This window comes from Sorex fumeus, unplaced genomic scaffold (assembly GCF_029834395.1).
Source record: "Sorex fumeus unplaced genomic scaffold, SorFum_2.1 ptg000015l, whole genome shotgun sequence".
Taxonomy (NCBI): Eukaryota; Metazoa; Chordata; class Mammalia; order Eulipotyphla; family Soricidae; genus Sorex; species Sorex fumeus.
Window position 1 is genome coordinate 13,390,977 of NW_026606072.1, and position 21,497 is coordinate 13,412,473.

The 21,497-nt window shown below is 40.7% G+C and overlaps 1 protein-coding gene across 1 annotated transcript in view; it reads right to left on the reverse strand.

The window, feature by feature from the left end:
• Positions 1 to 21,497, reverse strand: part of NDUFAF2 (NADH:ubiquinone oxidoreductase complex assembly factor 2) — a 166,383-nt gene that overhangs the window by 55,017 nt on the left and 89,869 nt on the right. The window contains exon 2 of the mRNA XM_056112066.1: positions 8,922 to 9,011. Coding sequence (XP_055968041.1) covers positions 8,922 to 9,011 — 90 coding nt within the window. The remainder of the gene's footprint in view (positions 1 to 8,921; positions 9,012 to 21,497) is intronic.

The following is a 21,497-nucleotide window of genomic DNA, read 5'->3' on the forward strand; positions in this document are numbered from 1 at the left end:
TTCATACAAAAGGAAACTTGTAGTTCGTTGCAGCAAGCTTATTTTACTTAATGTAAAATTCTTTTATGTTGGTGGTTGTTTGCTTTTAGGTCACATCCAGCGATGCTTGGGGGGGGAGGGGGTGCTCCTGGCTCTACACTGAGGAATTACTCCTGGTGGTGCTCCAGAGACCATAGGGGGTGCCAGATTTTAAACCCAGGTCAGCTGTGTGCAAGGCAAATTGTACTATCCACTGTACTATCCTTCGAGCACCATCAATATAAAATCCTCAAGGGTCATCCAAGTTACTTTGCACACAGAACGGGCCTCACAATCCCTCCCCACAGGTGCTCATGACTTCATATGTTCTCTTGTCTTTAGATGAGTAAAACAGGACCCATGAGTACTTCTAACTATGATAACAAAAAAGGTGACAGGACATATGTGCCATCATATAAAACCATAGCATCTGCCTTCCTGGAATCTCTGTCTCTTCCTGACTATCAGGAAAAGGAATCGCCACAAGGAGGGATGTACACGGAAAGAAACAGCTGGTGACTTTGAAAAGCTTCAGAAGACCTCCAGTCAAAATGGAAGAACAAACTGAAATTTTCAGTCCTACTACTACAAGGACCCAATGCTGACAAAAAACATGCATCTAGGAGAGCAGATCGATCCACACTCAGATGAGATGCAGCCCTGGTTACAGCCTTTTACATGGTGAACAGCCAAACTAAGGCTGGACTCTTAACAGTTGGAACTGAGGGTCCGGGGTGGAGTGATGAATGTTACTTGTTTAGCTGCTAAAACCTGGTTATGTGGATATGTAGCATAAAAGACAAATATGTAGAAGTAAACATTTTATAACTTGTGTGGAAAATGACAATATGTTTACTCACTTTTATTAGATAATTGGGTGGTTTAAATCTGGGCACTAGTAGTGTCTTTATGTTTCTGTTTAAATACCCAGCAGAATTTCAAGGTCATATGGTAAGTGTATGTTAATCACTTAATCACTTAACTTCCCGTTAGTCGTCGATTTGCTCGAGCGAGCGCCAGTAACATCTCCATTTGACCCTGTCGCGTGCTAGTGTAGCCCAATGGCATCTGTTGGCTCTGGGAACATGAAGAGCCTCAAACCGATCATTCATGATCTTGATGAAGAAGTCTGACCATCCAGTAGGTGGGCGGCCACGCGGTCTTTTGACATCCCGTGGAATCCAATCAGTAACAGCTCTAGTCCAGCGGTCGTCTTTAAATCTCATTACGTGACCAGCCCATCTGATTTTCGACACCTTGGCAAATGAGACAGCGTCCCTGATTCTTGATCAACGGATGTCGGAACTCCGGATTCTTTCTCTCATTTGAGTGAAACGTGATATTCCAAGCATAGCTCTTTCTATTCTTCTTTGGGAGACCTGAATAGCGTTCTCATCTTGTTTGCGTAGGGCCCAGGTCTCTGAGGCATATGTTAATGCAGGAAGAACAGTGGAATCAAAGAGATGTGCCCGGAGCCGGAGGTTCTTCGTCCTCTTAGCTATTTCTTCGACGTTCTTGAAGGCGTTCCAAGCCGCTTTCTTCCTCCTGTGAAGCTCGGGTGCCAGGTCATTTGTCATGTTGACTTCTCGACCTAGGTACACATAGCTGTTGCATTCGGAGATGGTCGTTCCGTTGAGAGCGAATGGGGCATCAGGAACGAGGCTGTTTCTCATAAACATTGTCTTCGTAAGATTCAGCTGTAGTCCTACCTTTCCACACTCACGGTCAAAGTCGGCCAGCATTTGTGCCGCTTGGCTGATGTTTGGTGTTATTAAAACAATGTCATCAGCAAAGCGGAGGTGGTGTAGTTGCCGACCATCTATCTTCACTCCCATTCCTTCCCATTCCAGTCGTCGCATGATGTTCTCGAGGGTGGCACTGAAGAGTTTCGGTGAAATGGTATCACCCTGCCGAACCCCTCTCTTGACATCAACGATCACTTCTTTGTAGAATGGTGAGATCCTGGTAGTGAATCCGCAATACAGCTCACGGAGGATCTTCATGTATTGGGCTTGAATGCCCTGATTGGCTAGGGCTTCAATGACTACAACTGGTCTACAACCAGTAACTACAACTGGTCTCATTGAATCCCTAGCCAAGTGTATGTTAAAATTAATTATCTGAGACACAATTTCCTGAAGTAGCTATACCAAAATTAAACCTCAATCAGAAATTTACCGAGGATTCAGGTACTTTATATCCAATTAATACTTATAATGGTGAGCCTTTTATTTATTTATTTATTGCTTTTTGGGTCACACCCGGCAATGCATAGGGGTTACTCCTGGGTCCGAACTCAGGAATTACTCGTGGCGGTGCTCAGGGGACCATATGGGATGCTGGGAATTGAATCCGGGTCAGCCGTATGCAAAGCAAATGCCCTACCCGCTATGCTATCACTCCAGCCCCTGGTGAGGGTTTTAAATTCTAAACAGTATCACTGTACCTTATATTTCATTGTGGTTTTAATTTGTATCTCTTAAAGATTTCTGATTTTATTTAAATATTTTGCCCATGGCTAAAATTATATTATGATGTTGGAAAGATAGTACAATGGATTAAGTGACTGCTTTGTACATAGACAACTGGGATTTGATCTCCCAGTTGGGATATGGGATATGGTCTCCCAAGCCCCAGGACTAAGCCTTGAACACCGTCAGTTGTGCCAAAATCTCCACAAAACTCTGATATATAGTGTCAGGATTTCTGGGAATTGTGGAAGAAATGGTGGCCCCCACTAAAATACAACCAGGAATCAAATATGCCTTATAGATAAAACCTCAAGAGCTCACAGGCTGAGTTGCCTGAGAGATACATTAATCCGTATATAGAGAGGTAGATGGTCATGATATAGAACTAGAGTGTGGGCTTGAGTGGGGTGGGGGTCAGATTGATGGGAGATTTCTGTGCTGTGCTGTGGTGTGCATCCTTCACTATTACTGCTAGCTGACGTGAGCCACTGGGGATGGGACATAATACTCCGTAAGATCAGTTACCTGCCAGACAGGGCAGAGAGGCTGTACTTCTGGCAGAAACTGAGCTGTTGGGCAGAAAAAAAGAAAAAGACAAAGAATGGATTGCCAGAGTTTTAGACTAGTGACAGCTGCAAACAGTGCATGGGAATACATAAGCGGAAATATGAAATATAGACTTTGGGCACAAGTAGGAGTTGGAGTGATAGCAGAGGAGGTGGGGCCGCATTGCCTCTCCAGCTCTCCTCTGGGCCTTCCCCCTACACTCCCAGTGGCAAACTCTAACTGATTACTTCTTTTGATCTTCTCATCCTCATTGCCCTTCCCCTCCCTACAATGGCCATTAAAAAGAAAGGGTAAGTCCAGCATTAAAGTCACAGGTTCACTTGCAGAAAAACAGAGAAGTTAACCCAGATGTATAAGCAGGAAAATTTTACAGGCAACAATTGTAAAAATAGTATGGAATTTCTAAAAACAAAAAAAAGAGTCAAGGTTTTAGAGACAAACTTAGAGAAAGAGCTGGAGAACAAATAATGGGGAAGGGCATTCCAAATGAAACCCAATGAAGAAAGAGAATCTTAACACAGACAAGTCAGCCCAATATGGCGAAAAAGTTACAAAGGAACAAGGTGTTCTTGAAAGAGATTTTTTTAAAGATTCTAAATAAATCCAGGTATATAAACCACACTGAATGAAATTCAATGCAAATGAAAACTACAAGTGGACTCGATCTCATATAAGAAAGAATATCAGAAATTGAAAATAAAATCACAGTCAATGATCTAAATGTAAATGGAAAAGAAGCATTATTTAAAGAAAATACAGCAGACTCCAGCAGAGTGGTAAATATTACATTAATGTGAATTTTAGAAGGCAAAGGAATAATGGAAGAAAAGACCATTATAAAAAATATAAAACCTGTGAGCCTTGGGAATGTGGCTTAGTAGCAGAGCACCTGCCTTGAACACGCAGCTGTGAGTTTGAACCTGGCACTATCCCATGCTGCCACGTGCAATCAGAGGCACTGCTGAGTACAACCTCTGGTACATTAACAAGTGTGATCCCTGGCACTAACGAGCGAGTGCCACAACCAGTAACAGTGTAGAATTACTAGATTTAGATTTTACCTCTACCTTGGTTCCACCTAAAAATTTTTGAAAGCATGTCCCAAAAAGATTGAAACACTTCCAAGTAATTTAACTTTGACTGTCTCCTAACACAGAGTTGAGGCGATAAGACAAGAGTTATGGTGATTGGCTTGCATGTGACTGAGCCTGCTTCTAACTCCCGCACTGCATGTGGTCTCCTGAGCACCAGAAGTAACTCCTAAGCACAGGGACAGGAGTAGTGCCTGAGAACTGCTGGGTGTGGCCCAAAATAAACAAAATGTATATAGGTATATGAAATATGCAGTACAAGTAGGCAAAATTAATAATATTTGACATCCATTCAGAAATTGCCAAAGAGGTAGGGAAATAGAAAAGGGGAAAAAAAATCAACCTAAACCAACCTAAAATAGACACAGATGTCTAAGAATATTAAAACCGTTCTTGGTCCTAATCAACATGGCCAAGCACGTCTCTCTCCTTAACATCTGACATCCATCACCTGATTATTCTACTTTTCAAACTGCTCTGATTTTCATCTGCATTATCTCTAAACACTAACACAGTTTAAGACTCAGTCTTTAACCTTTCCATTTTATTTCTTATTTGTGCTTTTGAGGCCATACCTGGTAGTGTTCAGGCGATAGGGGGACCACATGTGGCACCAGGGATCAAATACCGGCCTTCCACATGCAGAGAATGTGCTCTGGACTATGAGCTATCTCCTGGGCCTTAAATTTCTCATTTTCTTTTTATTATTATTCTTTTGTTTCAGATTTGGGGCCACAGCCAGTGATATTTAGGGGCTACTCCTGGCTCCTGCCCTCATGAATTACTCATGACAGTGCTCAGGGGACCATATGGGACGCCAGGGATTAAACTGGGATTGTCCACATACTTTACTATCTATGGCTCCAGCCCCTAAATTTCTCATTTTCTATTTACACTTACTCCATCTGTGATCTCATCCAGTCTTCTTGCTTAAAAAAAAAAAATAGCATTTGTTTGCTGGCAATTGCCCAGTTGATTTTATCTATGCTCACACATTCTTTATTTTTAGCTTACATTCAATTTACTTAATAATTTACTGGCTGGAGCGATAGCACAGCGGAAGGGCGTTTGCCTTGCTTGCAGCCAACATGGCCGACCCGAGTTCAATTCCTCCGCCCCTCTCGGAGAGCCCGGCAAGCTACCGAGAGTATCTTACCCGCTCGGCAGAGCCTGGCAAGCTCCCCATGATGTATTCGATATGCCAAACACAGTAACAACAAAGTCTCCAATGGAGACGTTACGGGCCCGCTCGAGCAAATCGATGATCAACGGGAGGGCCTTTACTTTTACCTTTACTTTCAATTTACTATCCCTACTTGGATGTCTAATGGGACCTCAAACTTAACATTTGTTCAAACTGATCTTATTTTTCCTCTCAAATTTGCATCTCTAGTCTTGCCGCTCTCCTCAACAGCAAGTCCACGTTTAAATGTGGGACCCCAAAGCTTAAGGGTCATTAATAACTTCTCTATCCTTCTTACATTCCACATAGTTTTAATTTGGGAGTGTGTGGGGGGCGGCACTTGTCTCACACTACCTGAATCTGTCAGCAAATTCTATCCACTCTACTTTTATTCTGTGGTGCTGGGACTGACACATGCTAGACCAAGTAGTCTGCTCCTGGGCTACAACGCAAGGGCCCCAGCCCCTCTACTTTCACAAGTAGAATAAAAGTAAAAGCACAAGTACCGGTGCTTCTAAAGATCCGGAGCACAAGTACTTTGTTCCATTTCCATTGTCACTTTGCCAAGTCCCCATAAGTCCCTCACCTGAATTGCTATAAATAAAAAAGTTGTTTATCTCCATGTTTCTCAAGAGCCCAAGTCCTCCCTCCAGCACATCTATAATGGAACAGCCAGACTGTGTGTGATCCTGTTAAAGCCATGTTCTGCGAAACATGATTCATGTCACAAAATTTTGCAACGGCTTCTTCTCTCCCTCCAAGTCCAAGCTAAAGCTCTTTCAATGGAAGACATGACCCAAGAGATGGGGTATCTTGTAACTTTCTTACTCTCCTCTCCCCTTATCTTCCCTCAGGTGTAGCTGCAGTAATATAGGCTTCCTGCTGCTCCTTCACCCCTGAGCATGCGCCTGTGTCTGGGACTTGCATCTGCTCTTCCACTCCAGTGACCTGCACGGCCATCTCCTTCTGCCTTTGTTCAAGTCATCTTCTCAGCAAGGCCTTTTCTAAACATTATCCACGTAGGCAAGACCCTTCCCAGCATTCTTTCCTGCACCCCCCCCCCCCGTGGCTATAAGCATCTGATATAGTTATTTATCTTGTTTATTATCTTTCTCCCATCTATGCTTCCGCTCCACGATTTAAGCTCCATGAATGCAGAGGCCCTTAGTAGAGGTTTACTTATAAGTGAATGAAAAGGGCATAGTCCTTAATACATATAGTTTGTAAAGGACATACAGTTGGTAAATATTTACATTCTGTTACTGATAATTGACAAATATGATGTTCATTTGGAACTAAAATATTTTAGATTCATGAAGTTTTAGCATCATTTACTTGACAAGTTTTCCTTCTTTGCTTTTTTGTATATAATGTTTCATGTGTCTTTATTTAAATTTTAATTTACCTTTTATAGTATAGAGCTCTTATTTTTTACATTTAATTGATATATAACACTATAAAAATAATTTCAGTTTCAGGGTACGGTTGACATATTTGTTTTAAGGGTATGCCCCATGGAATACTTATGTTGAATTACTAGATCAGGAAAGAGCCATAAAACGCATTAGAACTTCATTCTAATTCTCTGAAAGTCTCAAAGGCTGAAAAATGAGTCATTACCTATTTGTTTATTTATAACAACTTATTTCTATAAACATTTTAATTCTATATTATCATTGAAAAATGATAAAATAGCTCATTACAAAAAGGCACAGACGTTATATGAGAATTGCAAATGCAGCTTATAAGACTGAGAAGCCTGTTAAAGTACAAAAGCTCAATTACTCCTCCTAGAAGTTATCCATTTTTAGTCTCTATTTCTTCAAAAAGTCTCTTGACTACCCATTTTTACATTCTTGCCGCATAGTTCTAGCATTTTCATAGCTAACACGAAGGAATGTAAAGTATTTTCAGGGAAATATTTACACCCACATACCAGTGTAAACCTAACGTAATGCAACAGCTACCATATGTAAGGAGTCTACTATTTCCACCAAAAGGCAAAAGGTCTACTGATTATAATATGTAGCTTTATCATCCTGGAAATTTATTTAACCTTTCTCAACCTTATATTCCCTATCAGTCTGTTGGATACGATTACATTCCTACCTCATAGGATTTCTTTGGTGACTAAGTACTATAATGACTAAAAAGCAATAACATATCAGACATACACATAAACATTTGACGAATAATACTGGTATATTAGATAAAGTTTCTCTGATTTCGAATAAGCCTGACTCAAGCTAGATTTCACAAACTCAATGTGTATTTGTTGAGAAAATTACAATGTGTGAGGCACAGGGTTGGTAAGATATAGGGTAAATTTGGTCCAGAGTGATAATACAGTGGGTAGGGTGACTTGCCTTGTAACATGGCTGACCTGGGTTTAATTCCTGGCATTGTACATGGTCCTCTGAATACTGCCAGGAGTAACCCTTGAGTGTGGCCCCACTGCTTAAATAAATAAATAAGGTAAATTTGTAAGAAGAAACTGAAAGGCAGACTTGCACATAACTTCATTCAGAAAGAAGGGGAATCGTGAAATAGAAAGAGGTTAGCAACAGGAATATGGGTCTCTGTCTTCCATGTACCTCTGATGCACACTGATTTCATTTTATTTCTTCAAAGATTATCTTTGGTTGTAATAAAGTTAATACAGTAAATTGAAGATGGCCACCCACATCACATTACTTCTCTGGCCATACCCCATAATTTCTCTTTGACCTTTTTTTTTTTTTAACTTTAATTCTACAATCTTTAAAATTGGGACCAAGGGTCCATCCTAAACAGAGGGTTCCTGTAAGTTTCACAAATAAGGTATCTCCAGCAAGTATTATCCACAATTTATAAAAGAGGAAGCTAAAATCGAGAAGTATAAATTACTTTCTCACGAGTTACTTTCCTAAGCTTCGTGGGTAGTGAGTACCAGAAGTAGGACTCAAACACTGAGCATGAACTGAAAATGAGCCTTCTTCAGTTTTGCATCTTAGGAGTTTCACTCACCTTCTCTACTCCAGGTCTGCTAGTGCTTAACAGTACCAGCTGAGATAAATTCACAATGCATGCACGCTAAACTAGGAGGTCTTCATAACCTCCGCCATCCACCCCTCCCACATACCAACACTTGAGCGACCATCATTTACAGTACTGTTAATGTCAGAGTTTTGTGCACATAATGATCCAAAACCATACCCAAAACCTAAGTGCCTGCTTCCCACCACCAAGGCACTAAGAACCCCACTTTTCTTGCCCTCCGTTAAGGTAAGCTCAATTTGGTATAACAACTTTTCAGTTTAGCTGCCTTTGGCCATTTGTTGCTCTATGACTTTCTTTTCATACCCCATGTAACAAGAAAGATCATTTTGTGTCTGTGCCTCTCTTTCTGACTGACTTAATTCAGCATGATACAATTTTCAAAGAAATTCAATGCTTTAAAAAAGATTCATGGATTCAGACTCTAATTTTTTTTACCAAACACCCCCCCCCCCCCACTCCAAAAGTACAATTTTATATGCCCTGGGCCCTGGTTGATTTCCTACAGTTAAGCCTTTTGGTTTCCAGAAGATACAACCGAAAGCAGAAACTTACCTTCCCACTCTGTTGGGATATTTCCCACTTCATAGTCTACTTCATTTTTATTTGCTGCTTCAATAATTCTTTTCGCTCTAATTGTTTGTCCTATAAGACAAAAGTAGTGACTGTATTTTTAAATGAACCCATGATGAAGTAGCTACTACATATCATATTTTCTCTTTGATATGGCACTTCCTCATATTGGAAAAGAATTAAAAGGAAAAGAAATAAATTCCATTTAGAGTCAGATGTTCCACAAAGCAATTTCTAAACTACTGCAAAAAAAAATTTAATTTATTTTCATAGTATGAAAAATTAAGATCAAACAATTAATCTGTGGATCATTAGTAACCTACACTAAATGAATAGAAATTAAATTAATTACTAAATTAAAAGCCCCCGATATTAAAATAAGCAACAGAATACTCTACTTCTTCAATCTCTGCAAGTATATATATTAGAGGTGTCAATGGCTGTTACTATTGCCCAAGGGAATAAACATTCAAGGTCACCAGAGATAATGAATCACAAGACACTAAGCTGCTCTGTTCCCATAGTACCTTGGCAAATCCAAGGAAAACAAATCATAGGTTGGATTCTGGCACTTCTATCTTTCAAGGGAACCTAAATAAAGAGGGAAAATAAGGGTATGGTGCTTTAGATACGAGACCAACCCTAAAACAGGAAGGCAGAATGTAAACATCTGGAAGCAGAGAAAGTAAAGAAAATGGCAGACAAGTGTCAAGGAAGAGATGAGAATGCCTGTTGGCTTAATAAAGCAGTTAATGCATATTTTAAGTTCATAGAAAAGACAGACTATATGGTATTGTCTTCTTCTTTTACAAGCCCTGATTATATTCTTCAAAGAAACTTTGAAAAACAGTCCTTCAAAACATGTTCAATTGTCATTGAAACTTTGGGTCTGGGGAAATCAGGTAAGGAATCCATTTCCCAATAATTAACAAGTGTTTCTCCTTACTCCAGGGAATGCAAGTTGAAACAAAGAACATATTACTGGTGAGGAATGGGTGGGGGATTAGCAGTGCCCAGCAACGCAAGAATCTGGATCTTAGAAAATTCTACTTTCTCGACCTGCTCCTGCGCCAACCTGACCTTATGTTGAACAGATGAAATGACATAATTAAAGACATTGATCTTGTTGCTAGCAAATCTCTCTTCCACACAATAGGAAATTCGATTAACTAAATAGCCCCTCAATTTCAGAGAAGCCAATACCTGGAAGTGACTGTACAAGAGAAAGGAAGCCACAAAATCGCAGCCTGAAAAGAGACAGTGCTTTTATTATCCTTAGTAAATGAAAGGCTGGGATTTCATAAACACGCCACTGTGGATAATAATTGAAATATAAAATCGTGGAATCTCTGTATCTCATTTTGTACTCATATAATTATTTTGAGATATTCTCAACACAAAAGTTCCCCAAGTTTTATAAAGAGGAGTTACCTTTTGTTTACCTTTTCAGTAAAATTACAGTAGGGGACAGGATTAGTAATCAAGTCCCTAGGTTACAGAGACAAGGTTCAGGATAAAAGGAGCCAACTCCAAGCCCAACCTCCTGCCCCCAATTCAAATGCTAACAAATAAGTTTTTGGAAGCATGTTTATATTCCAACAGACTATAAGAGTACATCAATAAAGTTAGTACATAGGCCCTAGCTATAGGCGGCTGCCTTGTACCTAGGCAAGGGTAACACTGCTGGGCGAACAGAAGGCCAAAGCTGGTTGACATTCTGGGCTTGGTTCATGCCCGCACTGTTGTTAAGTATACCAGGATGACAACATAGTTGGGGGAAAAAATTAGCGCGAAGGTAGAGGATAGAAAAATCTATCATTCCCAGTAGTACTACTAAATGCATATAAACAACAGATGGATTAATAGGTGTTTGACACAAAACATTTTATTTCTTCCTTTAGTCTGAAACACCTCACTTAAGGTTTCTCAAAAATTTTAAATATAAAAAAATCAGGGACCAGAGAGATAGTACAGAGGTTAAGAAACTTGTCTTACACACACGACCATCCTGTTATTCCTCGATTGCCTCGAGCAGGCCCCAGTAACGTCTCCTTCATCCTAGCCCTGAGATTATATTCAAGGCTCTTTAGGAGAATGAGACCCATCATTGTTACTGGTATTTGGCATATTGGGTATGCCACGGGGAGTTTGCCAGACTCTGCCGTGTGGGCAGGCTACATTCGGTAGCCTACCAGTTTGTCCAAAGTAGGAATGAGATAGTAGGAATGTCTTACACACAGTCAACTGCAATTTGATATTCAGCACTGCCAGGAGTGACCCCCCTGCACAGAGCCAGGAGTTAGCCTTGAGCACAATTGGGTGTAGCCTAAACTTACCCTTCAAATGAAAGAAAAATCATACATACTGTGTATATATGAGAAGACAAAAAATAAATCATTAACTGCTAGATAATCCCTTAAAAATTTTGTTTACTAAAAGATCACATACAAAATGTTAAAAAAAATTGCACACATGTATAAAAAGACATTAACTTGTTGAATAATTTTTCTGTAATCAGACAAGGCCCCTGCCACATATAAATAGTTTTAAGACTATTCCATTTGCGGGGGTGGGGGTGTGGGGGGTTATAAATCCTAATTGTATAGTTTTTAAGAACTGGAAATAAATTTATGCCTCCAACTGAGTAAGAAATTATGCACAAACTATATACTTAACCATACTAATATGTATTCCTATAATAGTTGTAAAGCAATCCTACTCAATATAATAAAAATTTTACATCTTTGGTAAATAGAATAAATTTGAGGGTGTTTGGGGGTTTGGGCCACACCTGTTGGTGTTCGAAGTTTACTCCTGGATCTGCACTCAGGGATCACTTCTGGTGGATAAAGGACGATATGGGGTATTGGGTATTGAACCAGGTTGGCCACATGTAAGGCAAAGTGCTCTACCCACTGTACTACCTCTCTGGTACCCAAATATAGTAAATTTAAGTACCAGATCATGTGTCAAATTATTATAGTCAAATTTACATTTAAAAATTAACAAAAGTTCTAGGGGCTGGAGTGATAGCACAGCAGGTAAGGCATTTGCCTTGCACGCGGCCGACCGGGGTTTGATTCCCAGCATCCCAGATGGTCCGAGCACCCTCAGGAGTAATTCCTGAGTGCAGAGCCAGGAATATCCCCTGTGCATTGCTGGGTGTGACCCAAAAAATAAAAACAGAGGCTGAAGCGACAGCATAGCGGGTAGGACATTTGCCTTGCACACGACCAACCCAGGTTCGATTCCCAGCATCCCATATGGTCCCCTGAGCACCGCCAGGAGTAATTCCTGAGTGCAGAGTCAGGAGTAACCTCTCTGCATTGCTATGTGTGAACCCCCCCCAAAAAGTAAAAACAAAAAAATTAACAAAAGTTCTTAATTTAATATATTTTGTTGCCAATATAACAAAAAGCAACTGACAGTGGGATAGCCAATAACTAAACATAACAAAAAGTAATTGACAGTGGTATAGTCAATAACTATAAACATTGCTTTATTCAATATTAAACAATGTTCAATTTAATTAAGTCATAAGGAATGCTTGAGGAACCAGAGAGATAGTAGAAGGGTGTACCTGACAGTTCCCAGCACCACATGTGTTCCCCTGAGCACCACCAGAAGTGATCCTCGAACACAGAATCAGGAGTAAATCTTAAGAGTGGCCAGGTGGGGCTGGAGTGATAGCACAGCAGGTAGGGTGTTTGCCTTGCAAGCGGCCAACCCGGGTTTGATTCCCAGAATCCCATATGGTCCCCTGAGCACTGCCAGGAGTGATTCCTGAGTGCGAGTCAGGAGTAAACCCTGAGCATCGCCAGGTGTGACCCAAAAAAGAGCAAAAAAAAAAAAGAAAAAAAAGAAAAAAGAAAACAATGAGATCCCTAGAGGGTGGGTAGATTGCAGCTTAGTCAAAAGATGGATTTCATTTATTTTCTTAAACTTTTAAGATAGAATATAAGAAACCTGGTGGGTTGGCCGTTTGCCTTGCAAGCAGCCATGTTGGCGGCTGACCCGAGTTCGATTCCTCCTCCCCTCTCAGAGAGCCCGGCAAGCTACCGAGAGTATTCGATATGCCAGACACAGTAACAACAAAGTCTCCAATGGAGACGTTACTGGGCCCGCTCGAGCAAATCGATGAACAATGGGAGGACGGTGACCGTGACCATGACATAAAATATTTTTATTCATACATAAAGTATATCTTTAAATTTTAACAGGGGACGCCAGTGAGACGGTATGGCGAGCGGGCAAGGTGCTTGTCTTGCATGCTGCTGACCTGAGTTCAGTATCTGACACACATGATTCTCAACCACCACCAGGAGTGATTCCTGGAATAAGCCCTGAGCTAGATGTGGCCAAATCCACTGTCAATCCCCAAAACATGTAAGAAGTTGTTTTTGTACCACCTGAAACCATCCTGCAGATAGTACCTGATTCAGCAGTTTATTAATAAAGGGATAGGAAACAACATACCTCATAAGAAATTCTTATTTATGTGGAATGATTAATGAACATAAAAATCTCGCTTTGGTTGTGTTCAGTCTACACTTTACAAAATTCGGTGCTATGTATGATAATATTAAGTGAAGTCTGAAGGAGAGCAAGGGTCCTGGAATTTCCAGAGGGAAAGAATTAAAATGCAGCACATACAGATGCAGAGAATTTTAACTTGAGTGGCTGATTTAATTTAAACTTGACTATTCTGTGAGCCATTATTAGATCTTTTTATAAACAAGGAAACAAGAGTAGGAGAATTTTAGACATTCATTTATTTGCGAGGAAGCAGGACCTGAAACAGACCCTAGATACTGATGCACTAAGCTATAATGCCAAACTTTGAGACAGCTATAAATGTTACATCTATAAACATACTATGCTGTTAGTAAAATACCAGGGTGAAATAAAAGCAAAATTAACTGCCATTTCCCAGAAGACTGAAAGTCAACCTTTTCTTCCAAAAAGTAAAATCACCGCCTTTCATTACAATGTATTTAGAATATCAAAACACATTTTAAAGTTATTTAATATAACAATCCTAATGATCAATTTTCAATAAACATTTGAATAGAATTAGAAAAATACAGAAAAATGGTGTTAGTTAGTTAGTAGGATGTTTGCCTGGCATGCAGCTAACCTGGGTTCGATGCCTGGCACCTCATATAGTCTCCTGAGTCCATTAGGAGTGATTTAAGAGCATAGAGCCTGGAATCATCCCTGAGCACTCCTGCGTGTGGCCCAAAGAATTAAACCAAAATTTCACTGTCACTGTCACTGTCTTCCAGTTGTTCACTGATTTTCTCGAGTGGGCACCAGTAACATCTCCATTGTGAGACTTGTTACTGTTTTTGGCATATTGAATACGCCACAGGGAACTTGCCAGGCTTTGCCATGGGTAGCTTGTTGGGCTCTCCAAGAGGGGCGAAGGAATCGAACCCAGATCGGCTACGTGCAAAGCAAACGCCCTACCCACTATGCTATCGCTCTGGCCCAACAAAAATTTAAAACAGAAAAAAAAATACAGAAAAGTGAAAGAAAACATAAATAACCTACAACCTCTCCACCTTAATAAAAAGTCATATAAACAACTCAGTCTTCAGACATAGACTAGGACAACTCCTATAAAAGTAAATTTAACAGTTTTTCTTCAGTTCTATTTTATATAGCACTGTAGCACTGTCCTCCCATTGTTCATCGATTTGCTCAAGTGGGCACCAGTAATGTCTCCATCGTGAGACTTGTTACTGTTTTTGACATATCGAATATGCCACGGGTTGCTTGCCAGGCTCTGTTGTGGGGGGCAGGATATTCTCGGTAACTTGCCCGGATCTCTGAGAGGGATGGAAGAATCGAACCCGGTTGGCCGCGTGCAAGGCAAACCTTGCTTGCTATCGCTCCAGCCCTGTTTTATATACAGAGAGAAAATAACAGCGGTAGAGGGATGCACATCAGTATAGAATACCTGTCTTGCATACACAAGGCCAGGAGTTTGACTCCCAGGACTATCTCTGATGTCCAAGGATGATTTCTGTAAGTTGTCAGCCCAGATTGTGATAATGTGACCCTCAGTACTGGAACCAAGCGAGTGGTCCTTGGCACATGATTATCAAGTGTGTGCGCACAACCATGATATGTGCAACCCTTGGCACACTGCAACTACAACAAACGGATGGGAAAACTTTATTTTTAATTAAAAAGAATGTACAGGACCTAGGAGGTAGCTCAAAGGAATGGAGAGCATATTTTGCACGTGGGAGCCCCAAATTTGAACCATAGCACTACATGGTCCTCCAAGTACTGTGGGAGTAGCCCAAAGCACAGTTGGATGTGTCCCCCAAACTAAATACAATACAATTTTTAAAAAGGCAATAAAGCAAGTCTAGAAAATACCAACAAGAAAATGTACAACTACTAAAAAATAGGTATTGGGTGATCAAGTCAAATGGGTTTTATAGATTAATGCAGATCAGAAGAGGGAGACGCAGGGCGGACTGATCTATTTTATGTCCTATTCACGAAAGGAGTTCTCTCTCGAAAGAAACAAAAATCCGTAGCAGGGAAAAAAATCTGCCAGTCATTCCCACCCCACTTTTTTTTTTTTTTAAATTTCTGTTCTAGGAGAAAATTCTTCACCATCTTTTGGGCCACTGTTTCATTTTTTAATGAATTAGTAAACATTGTAAGTAATTATAAGTGACTTTATCCTCGGATGTAGCTATGCAGTCTAGCATTTTATACACACACACACACACACACACACACACACACGGGTAAGAAGTTAGTGTAGTGATTAGATTTTGGGCATCACATAGTCCCCCAAGCATCGCAAAAAGTAGGCAAAATATATCATAAGGAAAATGATATATACCAGATGATCTCATTAATGTAGTATATGAAGAAACAAGCAAAGGAGCATACAATGTGTAAAAGCAAGTCCTTCAGTTGGTGACAGAAACTGAGGATAACCGAGGAAAGAACTGGGGCAGGAGGATGGAGAGATATTGGCACCTTGGTGGGGGACAGAGTACAGTAACATCTATATCTCCAAAACATAAACATTTATTCTCTTGTTATTTCAATAAAAATGGATAAATTCAGATATAAATTAAGAGTATTAAATTAAAAAATCTTAAAATAAAAAAGGTCATTTCTACATTACTTCGTCTCATGTAAGTTACTTGGATACAACATCTGCTTCTTCAGAACTACTGTTTAGGTGCCAATCGTATATTATTTCTTATTTTCAAAACAACCATTTACTGAAGGGAAGAAAGGCATAAACAGCTTCTCCAAACATACACAGCTAATTAAAAAGAGTATAAGCCAGCATTTAAACCTAAGCATTTTTTATTATCTACTATAAGCATTTTCTAGTGATGATTTAAAATTAGCATCTACAATGTTTGCTTATTATATTATTACAGATATCCAATTTAAAACAAGCACTTGATTAATAAATACCATAAGCTATTATCTTCTAATGGTGATCAAATTAAGGCCTTCCTGCTTCTATAATCTGACATATTCTACGTATATTTATATAATCATGGAAGAGTATCTCAGCAGGACTCAGTAGGTAATACTTTTTTTTTAAAGCAATTAAACAGGCCTTATAGATAATTTTTCAGAGTGCCAACTGCTTCAATGGGTTACCGAAAATCTTACTCGCATCCCCAGGTTTCCCATAAGGAATCTCAGCTTCTTCTATCTCAGGAAATCAAAATTATGTCAAAATGTTTGGTTATTCTGAGATGCCTTTTACAATATGGCTTAGTTTTTCAGGACCAAAAATGGAAAGGTCTTAAACTGTATCCAGAACGACAGCAGAAAAATTCCAAGGGAACTATTTCCTGTATTAGTGTAAACGTTTTGTGGCAAGTTTACAGCACACCAATTCTTTTGTTTAAACCTGACTGTATTACTTTTTTAAAAAGTCATAAATAACATTTGTAAAATTAAAACCTGGAAGTACACATGAAGGATATTATAATTTAAGGAAAAAGAATAAGCAAGTTTGTGTCTGTGCTTCTCACAAGGACAATAGACTCTTATTTACTGTTTTCTGTTTAGTTCCATAATTATATGTAAACAAAAATTAAAGCTCTAAAAATATGTTCTTCAACCAGCATATAAATAGACTAGACTATTAAACAAATATAATAGTTACAATAAAAAATTAGGTTTTCTGAGAGCCCAGCAAGCTACTGGGAATATCTCGCCCTCACGGCAAAGCCTGGTAAGCTCCTCATGACGTAGTCGATATGCCAAAAACAGTAACAAGTCGTCTCATAATTTGTTGCGAGACGTTACTGGTGCCCCCACTCAAGCAAACTGATGAACAACGGGAGAACAGTGGACAGTGGATTTCCAAACAAGATGTAGTATAAACATTTTGCTTAATTTACTTCTTTTACTATAAATAAAATATTAAAGATAGTTATGGGTTTTTTTTTTGTTTTTTTTGCTTTTTGGGTCACACCTGGCGATGCACAGGGGTTACTCCTGGTTCATGCACTCAGGAATTACTCCTGACAGTGCTCGGGGGACCATGTGGGATGCTGGGAATCGAACCTGGGTCGGCCGCGTGCAAGGCAAATGTCCTACCCGTTGTGCTATCTCTCCAGCCCAGTTATGTTTTTAAAATAAAGAAAAAAATACTTGTACAGTATACATGAGAAAAATAATTGATTTTCCAAACCGCCAGGAATTTCCCATCCTCTGTAAAAATACAGCTGCAATCACTCTTGCTAGTCCTCCTCCCTCTCCCTGCAGCCAGAAGGAGGTAACTATTAAAAAGAAAATTTCAAATGATGGATTCATGTCTCCAGCCCATTCAACTCTAAAGAAGTGAAATAAAAGCAGCGTTTTCAGGTTTTGATTGATTCATAGGAAATCAGTTTTTGAAAGAACTTTATTTATCTAATACATTCTACAATTCCTTACGGAGCTACATTATCTCTGAAGTATAGTGTATGTTTATAATTGTGAACTTAACTTTACAAAATTAATGCGAGAAACTAACATTAGGCGATTCTACCATGACTATATCAGAATCGTGACAAATGAGTTAATACATATTAAATACATATAAAAAGGGAAGTATTAAAGGTTTTCCTTTATTTATGTCACATGGGAATTCTAGGTTTCAAAGACTATTCTACAATAAGGGGAAATTTATGACTTACTGAATAAAAAATCTTCAATTTATAGTTTCTAAAACAACCAAATTCCAATCTGGTATTCCCCTAGCACAAAAAAAATAATATTTTTTCCAATCAAATTTAACACATACTATACATTATGAATCAATATAATTAGCTATTTGAATTTTACTTTGAGGGTCTATGATGAACACTGTCGATAGAATGATAAGAAGAGAACTGGAATGAATTAATAAGAAACATTGGCAAATATTACAAGAACTTAGAGAATTATTATGTAACTTGTAGAAGTTGGGCCAGGCCCAAACCTTATTTTCAGATTTAAAATGTCGAAGATATAGCAGGGTTTTTGATGGATTTCTAGACTCAAATAGCTTCATTAAAACCAACCGGTTCTAAGCCACTTAGAAAGATTACAAAAGAATCAAAGACTACACTGTTGGCTACGAATGAACTAACACACAATTTTAAATATGAATAATTTAAAGAAAATAGAGTAAATTTAGTGGTGAACTAGTTGTCCCTCTGCCCCATCCCCAATATCTGGTGCTCTTAGGGGTTGCTCCTGAGTAGGCTCAGGGGACCAGGTTGGAGATGAAACTTGGGCCTCCCACAGGTAAAAGCATATGGTTGGCCTATCAGCCTGTGTCTCCTGCCACTGTCCTGCTGTTCATAGTTTTGCTCGAGTGGGCCCAGTAACGTCTCCATTGTGAGACTTGTTACTGTGTTTGGCATACCCAATACCTCACGGGGAGCTCGCCAGGCTCTGCTGTGCGGGCAAGATATTCTTGGTTGTTTCCCGGGATACTCTTGATTGCTTGCCCAGCTCTCCAAGAGGGCCGGACAAATTGAACCCCGGAGGCCAGTAGGCCGCATGCAATGCCCTACCTGCTGTGCTATCACTCCAGCCCTATCCCCCAAATGCAGCCTCTTGCAAATGGCACCTCAAGAAATCCCCTGAAGAACACTGTCAAACACTGTCCTCCCGTTGTTCATCGATTTGCTCGAGTGGGCCCAGTAACATCTCCATTGTGAGACTTCTTGTTACTGTGTTTGGCATATTGAATACTCTCGGTAGCTTGCCAGGCTTGCTCATTATTTTTTAAGTTTTTAATTTTTATTTATCTTTTGGTTTTTGGGTCACACCCGTCAATGCACAGGAATTACTCCTAGCTCTGCACTCAGGAATTACTCCTGGCGGTGCTCGGGGAACCATATGGGATGCTGGGAATCGAACCCAGGTTGGTCGCATGCAAGGCAAACGCCCTACTTGCTATGCGAACTCACTCTTTAAAAAGGAAGAAAATAGAACTTAAGACCACTTGAAGACCAAAGGGTGTCTGGGTTCAAAATGTGGTTGAAAGACATCCAAGTTCAAAAGCTTCCCTGAGATCAGGTTGATGGCATACTGGGGTGTTTCAAGTACCCCACGCTGCTAAACGTCAGCTGAGAAATAAGCACTTGCTTTTTATTCTTGGATTGAAAGGAGAAATTCTCATCTTCCAGGAGTCCAGCGGAGGGGAAACTGAGGAAGAGGAAGGGTTCTAGCCCTCTCGGGCGGATGGCACCTTCTCAAACCAAAAGGAACTCCACCCAGCTCTGAAAGCCCATTGCCTAAGGCTCGGGGAACTGTACCCCAGATTCCGCCTGGCAGCGCGCGGGGGTCTGCGCCCTGGCACTGCGGGCACAGGACAGATTCTTCCAAGGCTTGGAAAACGCTTCTCTAGTCCTGCCAGGGGGTTCCCACACCCCGCGGAGAAGCCACGTCCCATGGGTCTGAGTGGCCTCAACCCCTCTTCCCGGCACATGCATGCAGACCCAGAGGCGAGCTGGCAGCTCTGTCCCCTAAGAGAATCGCAGCCGCGAAGGTTCAAGGTGCCGTGGAGTTCGCGGTGGCTTCTGAACAGGCTGGTACCCTTGATAGTGAGCGCGGGTGTGCACACTGATGCATGCGCTTGGGGGTCTGGAAAGCGGCTGCCCCCCGCCCATGATCCACCTTCACCCACATGCACCCTGTGGACAAGCCATCAGTTCCCTGTTCCATAGGCGTTTCCAGCCTCAGGCAGTGCCAGGGCTAAAAAGGAAACATCAGGTTGTCACCCACCTTTAGGGTTAGGGTTGAGCTAGGGTTGGCAACCCTAGGGTTGGGGGTGGGGGTTAGGTGAGGGTCTCCTGCCACAAATTGAAAATATTTATTTAGGACTAGAGGGGTTGACTGAAGTGGCTGGAGCATGTGCTTTGCATGGGGAAATCACTGGTTTAATCGCCGGTAGTGCATGATCCCCATGCACCACTGGGTGTGATCCCTAAATATCACAGCAAAAGTGGCCCAAGCCCTGCCGGGTATTGCTCCAAAACCTAAAAAATAAATTTAAAAAGTACTTATTCATCCGTAAATTGCTGACACTTGAATTGGTCTTAGTTTTGTTAACCATCAGACCCAACCTAAAGGTAAAGGCCCTCCCGTTGTTCATCGAGTTGCTCGAGCGGGCCCAGTAAGGTCTCCATTGGAGACTTTGTTGTTACTGTGTCTGGCATATCGAATACGTCACGGGGAGCTTGCCAGGCTCTGCCGTGCAGGCGAGATACTCTCGGTAGCTTGCCGGGCTCTCCGAGAGGGCGGAGGAATCGAACTCGGGTCGGCCATGTTGGCTGCGTGCAAGGCAAACGCCCTATCGCTGTGCTATAGCTCTAGCCCAACCTATTAATTGAAATTTATTCTGCCAGTGGCTTCATAAACTGCATAAATCTTTTGACATGTGATAGTCATCAGTTTAACAGAAACTACTAGTATTTGCAAATGAAATGTCTAAGTACAGAAATTGGGCTCACTTGGTAACAGGTTAAAAGGCCAGTAACTTTCATGCTCTTTTCTTCACAAATATCTTCAACAGTGGTTGACTTCATTGCGGTGAAACAGAGTTTCTCTGGCTGAGTGAGGAATCCAGAGTACTATTATTTAATTATCTACTTTTTCTCCCTTCCTTTTCCATGGAGCCCATTTCTTCCACTTAGGGCTTCCCCTGTGGGGGAAAAAATATCACTGATTTTCTTCCTCTCAAAAGTACTTCACCTTATGGGGCTGGAGCAATGGCACAGCGGGTAGGGCGTTTGCCTTGCACGCGGCCAACCCGGGTTCGATTCCCAGCATCCCATATGGTCCCCTGAGCACCGCCAGGGGTAATTCCTGAGCGCAGAGCCAGGAGGAACCCCTGTGCATTGCCGGGTGTGACCCAAAAAGCAAAAAAAGCAAAAAAAAAAAAGTACTTTACCTTAAGATATGAAGTGCATCCATGAACACGTATAAGTTCACTATACAAAAACAAGACTGTGTGAATAGCAAAAGGACCATCAAGTATTTTGCTTTTTCCCTTACCCTAGTTTTCATGTCAATCAA